This window comes from Wyeomyia smithii, chromosome 3 (assembly GCF_029784165.1).
Source record: "Wyeomyia smithii strain HCP4-BCI-WySm-NY-G18 chromosome 3, ASM2978416v1, whole genome shotgun sequence".
Lineage (NCBI taxonomy): Eukaryota > Metazoa > Arthropoda > Insecta > Diptera > Culicidae > Wyeomyia > Wyeomyia smithii.
Window position 1 is genome coordinate 85,445,149 of NC_073696.1, and position 16,668 is coordinate 85,461,816.

Below are 16,668 nucleotides of genomic sequence, written 5' to 3' on the forward strand. Positions count from 1 at the left end.
GTAGTTTGTGCATGCATATTTGCGGTCGAGTTCAAAGTAAAAGAAAATCCATTGGTAAATCCCTCCGTGCACGACAAATTCAGCGTGACGAGAGCCACGGGGCCCACGGGCACTGGATTAAAATTTAAGGCGCAGCAAGAAGCAAGATCGTTACTGTTCTCCCGAGTTCGAAACATGGTCCTTCGAGCCGGATAGATGTCGAAAATTCCATCTATCTAAATCTGAGCCACGCTGCTTTGCGCCATTCGGCTTATCATGAAGAATTCGCCATTGCAATAGTGCAACACAAAGCTTATGGACGCCATTGCTTTTCTATCGCTTATGCATTGAGCGGGATCGTCATTGACTTTGCTATTAAAAACGTATCATACAAAGCATTCAGAACGCCTCATCGACATTATTTCATCAATTCGGCATCGTTATTGCGTTTGGAAGATCGACTATTTGTAACAAGGAGAGATTTTACGCTATTGTGATCAACGTTGTGTGACATAGGGCAGTGCAGTACTGCGCCGATTCTCGACGGATTTCTGGACCAACGAAGCTGATTTTAATTATTCAAGGCAATACACTTGCCTTTAGCAGGTGATTAATTTTCCTATTTTTTATATTTGTTTCGTCCGGTCTACGCGGTCTGTCGTTTCTAGATTACTCGCAATGACGTCAACGTTGGAACGGAAGCTTCGTGGATTCAAGATCCGCAAGCGCAGCGTCATCACTTCATTTTCCACTATCACGAGCTTCGTCACTAACTTTGAAGAGGAGCGAGATGCTGTCGAAATTCCCGTACGATTGGAGAACCTCAACGCCCTCTGGATGGAGTTCAATAAAGTCCAAGCCGAGTTGGAGCTGCTAGTGAACGACGAAGAAGAACAGGAAAATTTGCTGAAAGAGCGAACTGAGGTGGAAAAGGCTTACTACCGCGCGAAGGGTATGCTGATGTTTCATAACCGGTCGCCAACCAACTCACAAGTGAATCAACCCCGATCTCAAGAGCCATCGCAACAAGCGCCGCAGGTCAAATTACCCGATATTAAGTTACCCATTTTCAGTGGAGAGTTTGAGAGCTAGCTCAACTTCCATGATTTGTTTGTGTCTCTTGTGCATACCTCAACGCACCTAACGACAATCCAGAAATTTTATTATTTACGCTCTTCGTTAAGCGGTGAGGCTCTCAAATTAATTCAAACAATACCTATATGCAACGATCAGTACCCAGTCGCATGGAAAATGTTGATGGATCATTATTCGAATCCGCGACGCCTCCAGCGTATTTATATCCAATCGCTTTTTGAATTCCCCTGCATGAAACGCGAGTCTGCCACTGAATTACACTCATTAATTGAACGCTTTGAGGCTAACGTTAGAATTTTAAAGCAATTGGGGGAACATACCGAGCATTGGGACGCATTACGAATTCATCTGCTCAGCGCACGTCTGGACCCAGTTACCAAGCGGGATTGGGAGGAACACTCGGAAGCAAACAAAAGCACCAAATTTCACCAGTTGACTGAATTCTTGCAAGCTCGAGTTAATGTCCTGCAGTCGGTCGTTAGCAAATCAGAACCCCAGTCACAAACTTCGTTTCCGAAAAAATATAGTGGGTTGCGAGCAGGAAATCATGGCGCGATACAAAAGGGTCCAAGGGGGTGTCTTGCTTGTTCTGGTCCACATTCTTTATATCAATGTGAAAGATTCCCGAAGATGCCTATCGAAGCAAAGGAAAACATAGTTCGCAGCAAACAACTCTGTAGAAACTGTTTGCGACAGGGCCATATGGCACGAAATTGTTCGTCGGAAAGCACCTGCCGTAATTGTCGGGGTCATCATCACACGTTAATTTGTACCAGTACAAGCCAACAATCATTTCAAGGCAATGTTTTACACACTACTGGTTCACTGTCTCGTCCGCGTAATCCATCTAGCCAACGTAACGAAGAGCATGTGTCATCAGCGTCTGCGGTACAGCCTGGTACAACGAACAGTAGTATCCAAGAGGCATCTAGAAACAAAATTCTTCTAGCTACAGCTGTTATTCTACTAGTCGACGGCAGCGGAGGTGAATATCCAGTTCGAGCGTTATTGGACTCAGGAAGCGAGTGCAGTTTCATCACTGAAAGGGCAACCCAACGCATGAGCATTCGCCGCGAAAGGGTTAGCATTGCAATTGCGGGTATTGGACAATCCTCTACGCGAGTTCTGCATAAGATCCGTTCCACAATAAAATCAGGTATAACGGATTTCGCCACCGCAATCGAACTACTCGTTCTCCCAAAAGTCACTGTGGATTTACCGTCCATGTCAGTTGATGTGACGTCATGGTCCCTTCCAACGAGAATACAGTTAGCCGATCCATCCTTTTATGATCCCGGCTCCATCGATGTAGTACTCGGAGCAGAAGTGTTTTTTGACCTATTCAAGGCTTCAGGTCGAATTTCACTCGGAGATACTCTGCCTACGCTTGTTAATTCGGTTTTCGGATGGATCGTGTCCGGAAAAGTAAGCGAAGGCGCTCCTCGAAGTGCGTTTGTTTGTAACGTTGCAAGTACGGCGGATCTGCATAACGATATGGAACGTTTTTGGGCAATTGAAGACGAACCAACTACAGCGTACTCTCCAGAAGAGGCACTCTGTGAGAAAATTTTCTCCGAAACCGTCACTCGGGACTCTGACGGTCGCTATGTTGTACGATTACCACTAAAAAGAGATCTATTGGACAATTTGGGCGATAATAGGCGTTCCGCCCTACATCGCTATCGACTTATCGAAAATCGTCAAGGTCGTGATCCCGGTTTAGCGACGGAGTATAGAAAATTCATGGACGAGTATTTTCAGCTTGGCCACATGGAGAGAATCGATGAAAACAACGCCTCCTCTTAACCCTTCTTCCTTCCTCATCATCCAGTGATTAGAGCGGAGAGCAGTACGACGAAGGTTCGCGTCGTATTTGATGCCTCCTGTAAGAGCGCAACAGGCCGGTCTCTAAATGACGTCATGCTTGTAGGGCCCACCGTGCAACAGGATTTGAGGTCCATAATCATTCGGTCTCGTTTACACCCAATAATGCTTATCGCCGACATTACCAAGATGTATCGGCAGATTCGTCTACACCCAGGAGACACACATCTGCAAAGGATCTTCTGGCGATCGACTCCGGACGAACCTATTGGTGTATACGAGCTCAAAACGGTTACCTACGGTACCGCTTCGGCACCATACTTGGCGACTCGAGTTATTTCGCAGCTAGCAACGGATGAAAAGTGCCACTATCCTTTGGCAGCAGAGGTGGCGTGCAAAGACTTTTATGTCGATGACCTTTTCACTGGTGCAAAAACGGTCAACGAAGCAATTGAGTTACGTAAACAAATGGAAGCAATGTTCAACTCGGCAGGCATGGAGTTACGAAAATGGGCAAGCAATGTTCCAGCTTCTCTTCAATACGTTCCAGAGGAAAACCGTGCGATCAAGGATCTAGTGGACTTCGATAAGGATCAGTCAATAAAAACGTTGGGCTTACATTGGGAGCCTCAAACTGATCGGCTAAAGTATGTCATCCCGAACATAACGATCGACCGAGAATCTGCAGTTACCAAACGGAACACACTCTCTTCTATCGCCAAATTGTTCGATCCATTGGGCCTAGTCGGTCCGGTCGTGTTGATAGCGAAGGTTTTCATGCAGGCGTTGTGGGGTCTTAAGAACAGCAACGACACACCCTACGATTGGGATCAAGAGTTACCTGAAACAATGAAGCAGCGTTGGTTTGCGTACGTATCCAAATTACCAAGCCTCAATGATCTGCGAATCAACCGGTTCGTCATTCTCTCGAACACTACTGCAATCGAGCTTCATTTTTTCTCGGATGCTTCCGAGACGGCATATGGAACCTGCGTTTACGTCAAATCAACGAATTCGTCGGGACAAACGAAAACTGCGTTACTCACTTCGCGTTCCAAGGTTGCTCCTCCAAAGCAAATAAGCATCCCTCGCCTCGAGCTTTGCGGTGCTCGTTTGGCAGCCGAGTTATATGGCAAGGTGTCCGATTCGCTTCGTATTGATGCTAGAATTCACTTCTGGGTTGATTCAACAACAGTACTGAGTTGGCTTCAGGCAAGACCGTTAACATGGACTACGTTTGTAGCAAACAGAGTGGCTACAATCCAGCGCTTAAAATTGTGAGTGGCATTTCGTTCCTGGGGTAGAAAATCCTGCAGACATCATATCCAGAGGGCTTCCTGCAGACGAACTAGCTTCCTGTAAGGTCTGGTGGGAAGGACCCACATGGCTTCGACAATCATCGGAGTTCTGGCCCACTTCGCCGTTGGAGACACAATCAAATCCCGAATGTTCGAGGGAAGTTCGAAAGACTGCTCATATAGCTACATCACAACCAGATTCTTCATTTATCGACGAGTATATCGCTCTTTTCTCCAGTTATAGCCGCTTGTGCGAACGACAGCGTATTGGAGACGACTTTTCACCGTCTTACGAACTCCAAGAGCTGAACGTAAAATGTTTGAACCACTTACGTTAAGTGAGCTGCAAGGTGCTGAATTTGCTCTCATTCGATGTGTGCAGCAGGCCGCCTTTCCAGAGGAATGGAGAACACTACATAAAAATGGAGTAATATCCACATCATCTCGTCTTCGCTGGTTCAACCCACATCTCGGAAAAGGTGATGTCATTCGCATCGGCGGTCGCCTTAGTCGGTCCGCGCAGTCATACGATTCGCAGCATCAAATTTTACTGCCACATTCGCACCTATTTTCAAAACTTGTTGTACGCAGCTATCATGAACGCCTTCTTCACGCAGCTGTTCAATTACTTACCAACACCATTCGGTTGCGATTCTGGATTTTGGGTGGCCGCAGTTTAGCTCGTCAAATAGTACAAACGTGCATTGTGTGCTTTCGGGCAAAACCAAAGTTGGTCGAGCAATTCATGGCGGAGTTACCTTCTGCGAGAGTAACAGCATCCAGGCCATTCTCCATAGTCGGGATTGATTTTTGGGGACCGATCTATCTCAAGCCTCGCCATCGTCGCGATTCTCCTCCTAAAGCCTACGTAGCAGTATTCATCTGTTTCGCTACCAAAGCGGTGCACTTGGAGTTAGTGGCAGACTTAAGCACGGTAAAATTCATGCAGGCTTTTCGTCGCTTTGTCTCTCGTCGGGGTTTATGTTCAGATGTTCATACCGACAACGGAAAAAACTTCGTAGGTGCCGCCAATGACCTACGACGTCTAATGCGATCTAATGAGTTCAAGCAAAGCATGGCTGATGAGTGTTCCAGCAACGGTATTCGATGGCACTTTAATCCACCAAGAGGCTCACATTTCGGTGGCTTGTGGGAAGCTGCCATACGTTCAGCTCAAAAACATTTTGTACGCGTCTTGGGTGAGCATAAACTGGCGTACGACGACATGCAAACGCTCCTAGCACAGATCGAGTGTTGCCTAAACTCGCGTCCACTTATCCAACTGACGGACGACCCATCGGACTTGCAGACACTAACGCCGGGTCACTTTTTAGTGGGGACGGCACTGAAAGCTGTTCCTGATTCAAATTATAAAAGTATTGCGTTCAATCGTCTACATATGTGGCAGCAGGTCCAAAAAATGTTGCAGCAAATTTGGAAACGCTGGCACATTGAATATTTGCATACGCTTCAGCCTCGAACAAGATGGTGTCGACCCCCGGTACAACTCCAAAAGAACCAACTAGTTATTATTCTTGATGAAAATCAACCTCCTCTGCGCTGGCCCACAGCGCGTATCCACGAGTTACACCCAGGAGCGGATGGAGTAGTGCGAGTTGTCACGCTACAAACAGCCAACGGATTCGTCACTCGCCCCGTAGCGAAAATTTGCCTGCTTCCAATACCAGCCAGGGAAGAATCATCATCCGAAACAAAACCAACTTCGTCAGCATTGCCACAGTAAGCATGAAGGCAGCATGGCTAAGGTTTCTCAGCGGAGATCAACCGCATCATCGCATCAGCAAAGGAGCGCGGTTCTCGCAGTGACGAGTCAACTAGTGCTAGATGTCACTCTACACTACAGGGTCCAGGTGAGGACCTGTCCATTAACTTTTATTATATGAAACCCTCTACCGGGTCTAAAATTTCTTTTCATGTCCATGAGCCGTACTTTGGAAGAGTTCATGCTACACGACTTCAAGACAGACTTCTTCGTCACGACTAGGATGGATTCAATAGCGACAGGATAACCAACGTAGAGCAACAGGGTCTTAGTTCCAGAAATGGTTATTTCTGCGGGCGTCAGGATGTTCGATATCGACGAGTTCTCCGCCTGCACATCCCAATGTCCATCCGTTATCAAATCATCTTCGGCAAGCAACGAATTGCTATCGGCACTCAAGGGCACGATTAACACTCACCACGAGTAATCGGGTGCATAATCAAATGATATACGCTCGTAGCATGCGAGCCACGATCATCTTGAGTTAGTTGCTAATTGGATACGATACACTGGCACACAGCCCAGTCACCCAACACTCCCGCATCGGTCGAAAATGTGTCTCGGTTTTAACTGTTAACGTAATTTCTGTTAGAGTAAGCCAAAACGAATAAATTTGAGTATGTGTTGAGTAAGTCTAAATAAAGTAGTTTGTGCATGCATATTTGCGGTCGAGTTCAAAGTAAAAGAAAATCCATTGGTAAATCCCTCCGTGCACGACAAATTCAGCGTGACGAGAGCCACGGGGCCCACGGGCACTGGCTTAAAATTTAAGGCGCAGCAAGAAGCAAGATCGTTACTGTTCTCCCGAGTTCGAAACAATTAACAACATTTTAATCTGAACTATTACAAATGAGGCAGTTTTGAATCTTTTGAATTCAACTAGATGGTTGTATGATTTAGAGTCTTCCGGCCTGTACTCCGGACTGTACGAAAAATCGTCAAGTCGTGTCTTTCTGAATGATTTTTTCCCTGTTTTCTGTTTAAATCTGCCTTCCCGTTCGGTGCCAGTGCCAATATTGTTAGTATCTGCCTGCTTATGAACCAAATTCCAAGTGCGCACGGTATTTATTTTTTTTCGAAGTGTGGCTTTTTTGAAAATTCGATTTTGGTGAGGAAAAAAGTAATTTATTTGTAAGACATGGTATACAAATTTCGTACACCCAAAATCTAGATTTCATAACCCCTCTCCCCGAGTAACAATAGGTAACACCCAATATAGCTCCCGCCTCTAAGATTACGTAACGCTGAGCAACCTGCCCCCTCCAAACTCTACAATTTTAAAATTTACAATTAAAAAAAAAATAACCCCTCCTTCTCCCCCATGTATAACGATACGTATTACAAATTTAACCTTTCTCGCCCCATTCATGCGTTAGGTTTTTCGATCACACCCTTGTGTTAATCTCACCCTTGTCAAACACTTCCAAAACCGTCGCTGAAGTAAGTGAACCATACTAGCTGACCCGACAAACTTCGTCAAGTCCAGTTTTTTCTCTTTATTCAATTAATTTTAAATTTTGAAAGCATAGGGATCTTAATTGATTCCACCTACTTCCAAAAAATGATTGCGATTTTTTTATAGTCTGCAAACGCATGACGAATCTGATATTTGAAGCGAAATGTTTTTTTTAAAGCATCGGTTTTGGCCATAGTATGTTATCTATGAGAGATAACTGTTCTTCTTCCTTCAAAAAATATGCAACTGAATCAGCTTAACGGGAAAATCGGACAATTTTGCCAATACTCTGCACTAACATTGAGTTTAAATAATAGAACTATGTTATTTTGTTCACGTATTTTCCAACCAAAAAATCTCTGGGCTCCTATTTTGGCCATAGCATTCCTAAATTGGCCACCTGGAGCTCCTATATTGGCCAATTTGCAAAAAAGTTGAAATCACAGCCAGTATATTTATAAATCAAACTAAATAAAAATATAATATTCACACATAGCTAGCCGGGCAGAGTACATCAAGGTCGCCTTTTACGCGGTTTTTTCTACGCCGGTTTTTACGCGGATTCCGGAGATTATGCGTTTTTTTACGCGGATTCCGGAATTTACGCGTTTTTTACGCGGATTCCGGAATTTACGCGTTTTTTTACGCGGTTTCCGGGATTTACGCGGTATTTTCTACGCGGATTCCGGAATTTACGCGGTATTTTTTTTGCGCGGTTTTCGGTTTGTCTTCACTCGGATTGCAGAATTCACGTGTGTTTTTTACGCGGATTCCGGAATTTACTCGTTTTTTTTTACGCGGATTCCGGAATTTACGCGCCTCCGCGTAAAAAGCGACTTTAGTGTACTTCGAGTTAGGATTTTATTTAAATTAATTTTATTAATTATTTATTAATTGTTTAAATTTAAATTTTATTCAAATTAATGTAAATAAACACTGACACGAAATAATTCTTCAATTTAAATTTTTTGTTAATGGTCTGTCATTGATCTATATTAAATAGCTAAAAAATCTGAATGAATGGAGATCGGATTTTTTTTTTGGAAAGAGTAAGACAGAATACAGTTCTCATCGCTTTACATCAAATAGCGGTGTTATAGTAATACAATGAATTCTGTTTTTACGCGACTTTTTTTACGTGATTTTATTTTACACGATTTTTTTTACGCGTTTTTTCGAAATTACGCGATTTTTTCACGCGATTTTCTTGAAATTACGCGATATGTGACATGGGAAATATTGTTTATGAGCCAAGATGTAACACACACACAAACATACACACACATACACATACATACACACATACACACACACTTACCACATAACGAAAGATTTTGTAATGACGCGATCTTCTTTTACGCGATTTGCTCCAAATTACGCGATTTTTTTTACGTGATTTGTTAAAAATTACGTGATTTTTTTTTACGCGATTCTTTTTTTGCGCGCACGCATCAATCGCGTAAAAAGAGAATCCAGTGTATAGCGATACCTCGATATAGGACAATTTCGATACAGTCATACCTCGATATTTTTATTTTCGTTACGTTATATCGAAGCAAAAAAAAATTTTTTTTTCAATTCATGCAAGAATGTTGATGGTTGCTCAAATATGCGCGAAAACCCATTTTCCATCACCTATCAGTATTTTTAAACCTTTCTTATGCCCATTTAGAAATATTTTCAGAAGCAAAAAATATTTTTTTTGCAATTGATACACAGGTTACTCAAGGATGCGTGAAAACCTATTTCCCATCACCTATCAGTAATTTTAAACCATTCTTATGCCCATTTAGGACAATTTTCAACAAGCCAAAAAAATTTTTGTTCATTGATGCAAGACTGTTGACGGTTACTCAAAGATGCGCGAAAACCTATTTCCCATCACCTATCAGTACTTTTGCCTTTCTCCTAGAAAGGAATAGCAATCACTTGCAAAACCGAAAGTATAAAAGTGCTCCAAAGGGCCGAATGGCATATATCACTCGACGAGCTGTATGTGTGTGTGTGTATGTGTGTGTGTGTATGTGCAGATTTTTATTCTCACTCACTTTTCTCATAGATGACTGGACCGATTTTCATGAAATTAATTGCAAATGAAAGGTCTCATTGTCCCATAAGACCCTATTAAATTTCATTGTAATCGGATTTTTAGTTTAGGATTATGTATCAAAATGTAAAAATCATGAAACATCATTATCTCGAAAACTACACAACCGAATTGAACAAAATTGATTTCAAATGAACGGGATACCTGAAATACCCTTAACGTTTGAATTTCATAAAAATTGAAGTTGTGGTTCAAAAGTTATGACAAGAAACGTGTTTTGGAGACTACTTAATCTCACTCATGTTTCTCAGAGATGGCTGAACCGATTTTCATAAAATCAGTGTCAAATGGAAGGTCTGGTTGCCCCATATTGATTTGTTTTGCAATCAGACTATTACTTTGCCTGTTATGTTTAAAAATGTGAACTCCAGCAATGAAAAGGAACATATTCCGAAGACTACTTGAACTCACTCACTTTTCTCAGCGATGTCCGAGCCGATTTCCACAAAATTAGTGTCAACTAATAAGTCTAGCTGCCTCGTAACACCCTATTGAATTTTACTGTAATCGGACTGTAACTTCGTCTGTGAAGTACCAAAATGTGAAAATCACGAAGCTTCATTATCTCAGAAACCACACAACTGATTCGATCAATATTACTATCAGATGAGCGGGCTAGTTAAGGGTTAACTGATGAATTATGATTGAACACGTGGTTTCAAAGTTTGGCTGCCCTATACGTTCCCATTTCATTTGATTATAATTGAACTTAAGCCACCGTTATGTATTAAATTGTTAATAAAACAACGAAAGTCTATTATTTTAAAAATTACATGACTTATTTGAACATAAATAGTGTCATACGAACGAGTCATCTCTCAAAATTACAAATAACAAACTTCATAACAATTTGATATGTGGCTTAAAAGTTATGGAAAGAAAAGAAATTCAAAGGCTATTTAAAACTATACCTGCTTTGATTGATATATGTGGTCTCAACATAATTTAAATGTGGTTTTGTACTATTTGAACGTTCATTGATTCCTTGCGATGTGCTTAAAGTCTACAAATGCACGACGAATCGGCCATAGGATATGATCAAAGTCAAAAGACAAATCGTTTGAAATGATTGGTTTTATCGAAATGACAACTTATTTTTATTATATATAGAAGATAGTAGAAATTTCTCCCATCGAGGTACGATGCTGGCCTAACAAGCCAGTCGTCGTAGGTTCGAGTCTCGACTCGGGAGATACTGTTAGTGTCAGTAGGATCGTAGCGCTAGCCCCGCAATTGTCCTGTACACTAAACAGTCGGCTGCGAAGTCTGTGTATAAATAAACAGAAGGTCAAGTTCCGAATCAGAATGTAGCACCAAGGCTTTGCTTTTTTTTAGTAGAAATATATTTTCTATTTTTAGAAAATTTGGTTGGTTTAAGTTCCCAATAAATACTACACTGCATTATCACAATTAAATTTACACCAACCGGCCCACAAAGGCTTTGGCAAATTTGACAAGTACTTGGAACGTCTTTCTATATACCTTTGTGACAGCTGCTTTTTGTGCTTCACAGAAAGGATCACGGAGTCAAAAAGGTTATAAATCACTGTTTTACACTGTTATTCTATCAAATAATATGATGCATACTGCAACCGGGAGAATAAAATAATAAATCTTTTCGGTTAGGTACGTAGTTTGTAATTTTCTTAGCGAAAATATTACGTACAGCATGACCTTTTATTGTGACTTTTACATCCTGAGTCATGGCATATTTTCATGAATGTCCAGTTTTGAAGACGTAAATGTTCTTTTGTTATATGGTTGTTACAACCCTTAACACACATTTTCCAATTCCAACAAAAAAAAAGATTTAACAATCTCTCGTATTTTTAAAATTAAATACACAACTGAGTCCTCGCTATTTTTCTCAATGTAACTATATTTTGAAAAAGTGGTTACCTTTAAATCATCAAAAGTATTGCCAATCACTAGTTAGAACTTTGTCCAATCTTTCTGGCATAGCTCAATTAGCACAACCAGGGGTGACATTGCGCATTTCGCTTTGAGTAACTCGAATCGAGAGAAATCAAACTCGTTTCGAGGTGGAGTTGGTATTGCGTATTATTTTCGACACCACAATTTTATTGCAGTTTATTTCGAGCAAACATTGACTCGAAAAAAAATGTCAGATTTGTCTAGGGGCTGGACAACTTTATTTTTATAAAAAATATTTCGGTAATATTATACGATATCGGTTGATAAATTTTGATATTTATCGTTTATCCGACACATTGATATCATACCGGAGCCTAATAATGCAACAATAAATACTTTATAATATTTAATATTGGAAATATTCCGCCATATATCAATAGTGTCTTGCCCCTAGAGATTGGTATTTCTCACGTTTATAATAAGATTTGTCCTTAAAACAACATATAAATCTTTGAATATTTTACTACGATTCTTCTAGTGATGAAAATGGTTTTAGGAATATACAAAGACGATATGGGTATTAGGCTTACATTAAATGAAACAAAGTTAGTTATTTTCTGATGCAAAAGAAATTTTTTTTCATGGTATCGTCAACATTTCAAGATAAGGCGGGGAGCACTCAAACCTATTTTAAGTACAATATTTCATTTCCCTCCAAACTGCACTAGTACAATTCCTGCTCCGTTAAAGTTAGCCCCTACTTTAAATCTATTCGCTAGTGGATCCTACCAAATTAATGTTTTTCCGCTCCACATATGTTTAGTGAAATTATTTATGTTTTAGTCAACAAACTTAGGTACAAACGAACGCCTTTAACTTATCGACCATTTTTTATCACTTTCGAGCTAAAAAATGCTCGATCAAAGCATTACGTAATGCCAGTTTTGCTCGAAGATCAACTGCAATAATACGCCATCTACTCGTTTCGAGCTCGAATCGAAATCGGCAATGTCAAATGTGGTCGAAACGAACAAAAATCACTCGAAACGAAATGCGCAATGCCACCCCAGGCTTCGAAAAGGTCATCTCGCTTCCTTAGCGTGCGTCATAGTAGGCTTTCGCTCGTAATGCGTATTGAAGAGATGCACACTGTCATTCGTTTGGTGATGTTATTTTGGCCTATTTCTGTCTACTTCGTTATTTTTTCTTCATCTATCACTTATTTGACACGGCACAATACTTCGTTCTATTTATGTTGAGAAATATTTTTACATGATCAATGAAATAAATAATTTCCAAGATATCCGCACTCAACGTGCGTTATTCTTATTTCTAGAAAAAATGTCAAAATACGTTTGAGGAAAAAAAAACTTCGTGGTGGCGGTACTTGTTTGGCAGGTTTGTTCAAGAATGTATCAAGATAGTGAGCCTTGGTAGCGTCAAAGCGAGAAAAAGACGATTATCGCAGTGAGTGTGGTTCTACCCTGACCATTTCGAAGCCTAAACACAACTGCTGATCAACCAGACCATGTGTAATCGGACGGAACAAGTAATAGCACAGTGCAACAATTTTTTTGCCTTGGCTTCTATGTATGATTTTTTGATAAAGTTTGATGCGAAAATAAATTTCCCGGAGTTTGAACATATATCAACTTAAGGAGCAACAATGGCGCCATTTTGAATTTTTGAGAAACTGGAAATTTTTGAGGTTTTTTCGACGCCATTTTGTTTTAATACCAAATATCAAAATTCTAAGAGTTTGTCCACATATTAGCATCTTTTTACCCATCTTTTGAAAGAAAAAACAGATCTTAAATCGGACAAAAACTGAGCTCAAAACGGTGATTCTACGAAACCGGTTTTGGCATAGTTTTAGTATATTTCAAAAAGCAAAATAATATCGATTATTTCTGAGCATTAATGAAAATTCGCTAGTATCCTAAAGTGGTAGTCAAATTATATCTTATTTTGAGTAAAGAAGTCTCAGAAATCGAATAGTAGGCGTCTGATCTACGTAAAATGTCAGCAAAATATCGATTTTGCCCCAATTCCCCTACATTACAAAAATAGGTTTTTCTGCTGACATGGCTCGGGAGAGATAGTTAGTGTCAGTAGGATCGTAGCGCTGGCCCCGCAATTGTCCTGTAACTTAACAGTTGGCTGCGAAATCTGTGTAAAATAAACAGAAGGTCGAGTTCCGAATCGGAATGTAGCACCAAGGCTTCGCTTTGCTATCTTTACAAGTGACAACCAAAGTGGTAACGGTAGAGGTATGTAACTACTATATTTTACATGTCACTAATGAGACATATTGTAGCACAGTTGAAAGTTAAAGGCTTTCAAACTAGAAACCCTAACCCGACCCGTACCCGTCAGGTTTGGATCGGGTTCGGGTTTGAAAATTTTTAAATCCTGTCATCCGAAGTTAAAATTCTGGTGTTGGCTATATATACATCACCACCAGACACTATCAATCGTTTTTTGATCGAAGCATTTCATGTCAGCAAAAAGTTCATCCGAGAAAATCCAGACTTATGTGTTGTAACCGCCGATAAGGGTAATAAAACAGTTATAATGAAGAGAGAAGATTATGAGTCAAAAATGAGAGCCCTTATTGACGACATCGACACATACGAAAGGATCGACGCGGATTGGACAAGCAAAATTCAAACGAAAAATAACACGCTGGTGAAATCACTATTCGACCAAAAAATGATTGATCAACCCACCAAGAATCGGCTAATTACATACAACGCGACTTGCCCTAAAATTTATGGACTACCTAAGATTCACAAAGACGGCAATCCACTGAGGGTCTTACTGTCATGCATAAACTGCCCAACATATGATCTCTCAAAATACCTTGCTAGCATTCTGCATCATTCGATAGACCACGAGAAATACAACGTACGCAACTCATAGGAGTTCTGTACGTTTATTAACAAAGTCACACTTCCCCCCAACTATGTATTGGTATCGTTTGATGTGGTAAGCCTGTTCACTTGCATACCGAGAGACTTGGTGGTACAAGCGGTGAGAAATAACTGGAACTTGATCGAGAAAAATACGACGATCGAAGATCAAAATGTTTTTATCAAGCTCATTGAGTTTAAAATCTCGTCCAGTTATTTCACCTTCCGTGGGGCCTATTACCGGCAAAAGGAGGGGACAGCCATGGGGAATCCTTTGTCACCTGCTTTAGCTGATCTTGTATTGACTACATTACTTGATGATGTGCTTGCGAAGATCGATGTACACATTCCATGTATTAAAAAATACGTCGACGATTTGTTCACCGCTCTCCCAGCTGACAAGATTGAATATGTGAGGAATGCTCTCAACGGGTTCGACTCACATATTCAATTCACATATGAGGTAGAAAATAACAACCGATTACCGTATTTAGATATGGTTCTTATTAGAACCAACGAACAAAAAATCGTGACTGAGTGGTTTAAGAAACCTGTCGCTTCCGGGAGAGTTCTTAATTTTCTCTCGATGCACCCGCTGGCACAGAAATTGAATACGGCAACCGGTTTTATTGGGAGAGTCTTTCGATTATCGACGAACAAATCGCTCACGGAAAATAAGCAGATAGTACGCGAGCACTTGCTTACCAACAACTATCCGAGCTCACTGATAAATCGGTTAATCAACAGATTTATCAACCAAAGCACGAATAACGTTGTTGAGGAAGTAAACTCGGAACCAAAAGTATATCGATCTTTGCACCATGTTGACGGCCTCACACCCGCACTTGCACGCAGCATTAAAAGAACCATGAAAATATCAGTCTGAGTTTCAAATGCGTCAAAACCAACAGACTACTTTTCACGAAACTCAAAGACTCTTCTTCGCATCTTTCAAAAAGAAACGTTATATACCGTATCCCGTGTGCAGACTGCGATAGCTCATACATTGGTATGACTACACAGCAACTAAAGAACCGTCTTGCCGCGCACCGCTCTCTCATGAAACGCTACGAACAGTATAGAGATTCTAGCACTGAGAGGGAGGGAAGGGAAGATGAGTTTAAAAAGACGGCGTTGATGAAGCATGCGATAGAAGAGAATCACAGTTTCAATATAGCCAACACCAGAATTTTAACTTCGGATGACAGGATTCAAGCATTACAGGTGTTAGAAATGTGTTACATCGCATGTGACAGATCCGCAATAAATTATAGGACGGACACGAACAACTTAAGCATCGCTTACTCCGGCACGCTGCGATCTCTCACATGTTGATGCAGACTACTACAGTCTCAAGCACTCTCTATCTCTGTCTTGCAACATTATTTCTCTCCGTTTTGACGCAACATTTCCCGACGGCTTTAATCGTGTGTGATGTGTGTTGGAAGATACTGTGTAAGTGTAGCTCATCCGTTTGAGTTTTTTAAATTTTGGAAAGTCACAAACCAATATTTTGTATATTTTATATCCATAGTGTAGTGCAGTTAACCTAAAGCAATTTTACACCAATGCACCATATTTAGACGAGAACTTGTTTGTTTTGTTTGTAAGTTGTGTATGTAATAACTTAATTCGTGTGACTAATTTATGTAAATTGTAAACTGTTAATCGTAGTTGCCCTGAGGACGAGGAAATATATCCTTGAAACGTCGGCTTTGACATAATAAAACGTGTTTAAAAGAAACCCGTGACCGAAATTGCCATCATTGAACCCATTAACTATTTATTGGTCAAACACCGCTTAACACTTTTTTCAACTCTCGATGCGCTTCAGCTACCGTTTCGTTACATGAAATGAGAAACGTAACACTTCCTGTAAATGATAATTTGACATTTTCACACAACGTGAAGTATATGACACCACAATAAAATCACTAACGTATGAAAGCTTATTTAAAATTAGATATGTCAAAATCTTTCGTATTTTCATATGGCGGTTTTTCGACAAAACACAATAAATATTCTTTCCAATTTTCTGCATTTAAATGTCCACGACAAAAAGCTAATCAAGACTCCTTGTTAGATAGCTCGTTATAGGTAGGGTATTTCTCCATTGTTCTTCTCTATTTATTTCATTATTAATTAGCTAAGGTTACTAACTAAATAGTTCAGCAGCGCTTGGGGAAAATTACAGTAAATAATCGATGAAACTGAAAGATCGCACCGACAAGAGAAAAAACTCATTCCGCGTCGAACACTCGACAGAAACGGACGTGCAAAGTGGTCGTTCTATTACAATCCGGTCCGTGTGTACGAATAGCCAAACAAAAGAGTGTATT

At 40.6% G+C, this 16,668-nt stretch overlaps 3 protein-coding genes across 3 annotated transcripts; all 3 read left to right on the plus strand.

Annotated features, from left to right (window-relative positions):
• The first annotated feature begins 1,305 nt into the window (after window positions 1-1,305).
• LOC129728377 (uncharacterized) lies at window positions 1,306-2,880 on the plus strand. Its single transcript, XM_055686815.1, has one exon. It carries the CDS (start codon window positions 1,306-1,308, stop codon window positions 2,878-2,880), a length of 1,575 nt encoding a protein of 524 aa, XP_055542790.1.
• A 183-nt stretch (window positions 2,881-3,063) lies between these two features.
• On the plus strand, window positions 3,064-4,179 carry LOC129728379 (uncharacterized). Its single transcript, XM_055686816.1, has one exon. It carries the CDS (start codon window positions 3,064-3,066, stop codon window positions 4,177-4,179), a length of 1,116 nt encoding a protein of 371 aa, XP_055542791.1.
• A 333-nt stretch (window positions 4,180-4,512) lies between these two features.
• Window positions 4,513-5,940, plus strand: LOC129728380 (uncharacterized). The gene has a single exon (XM_055686817.1). It carries the CDS (start codon window positions 4,513-4,515, stop codon window positions 5,938-5,940), a length of 1,428 nt encoding a protein of 475 aa, XP_055542792.1.
• Window positions 5,941-16,668: the final 10,728 nt, after the last annotated feature.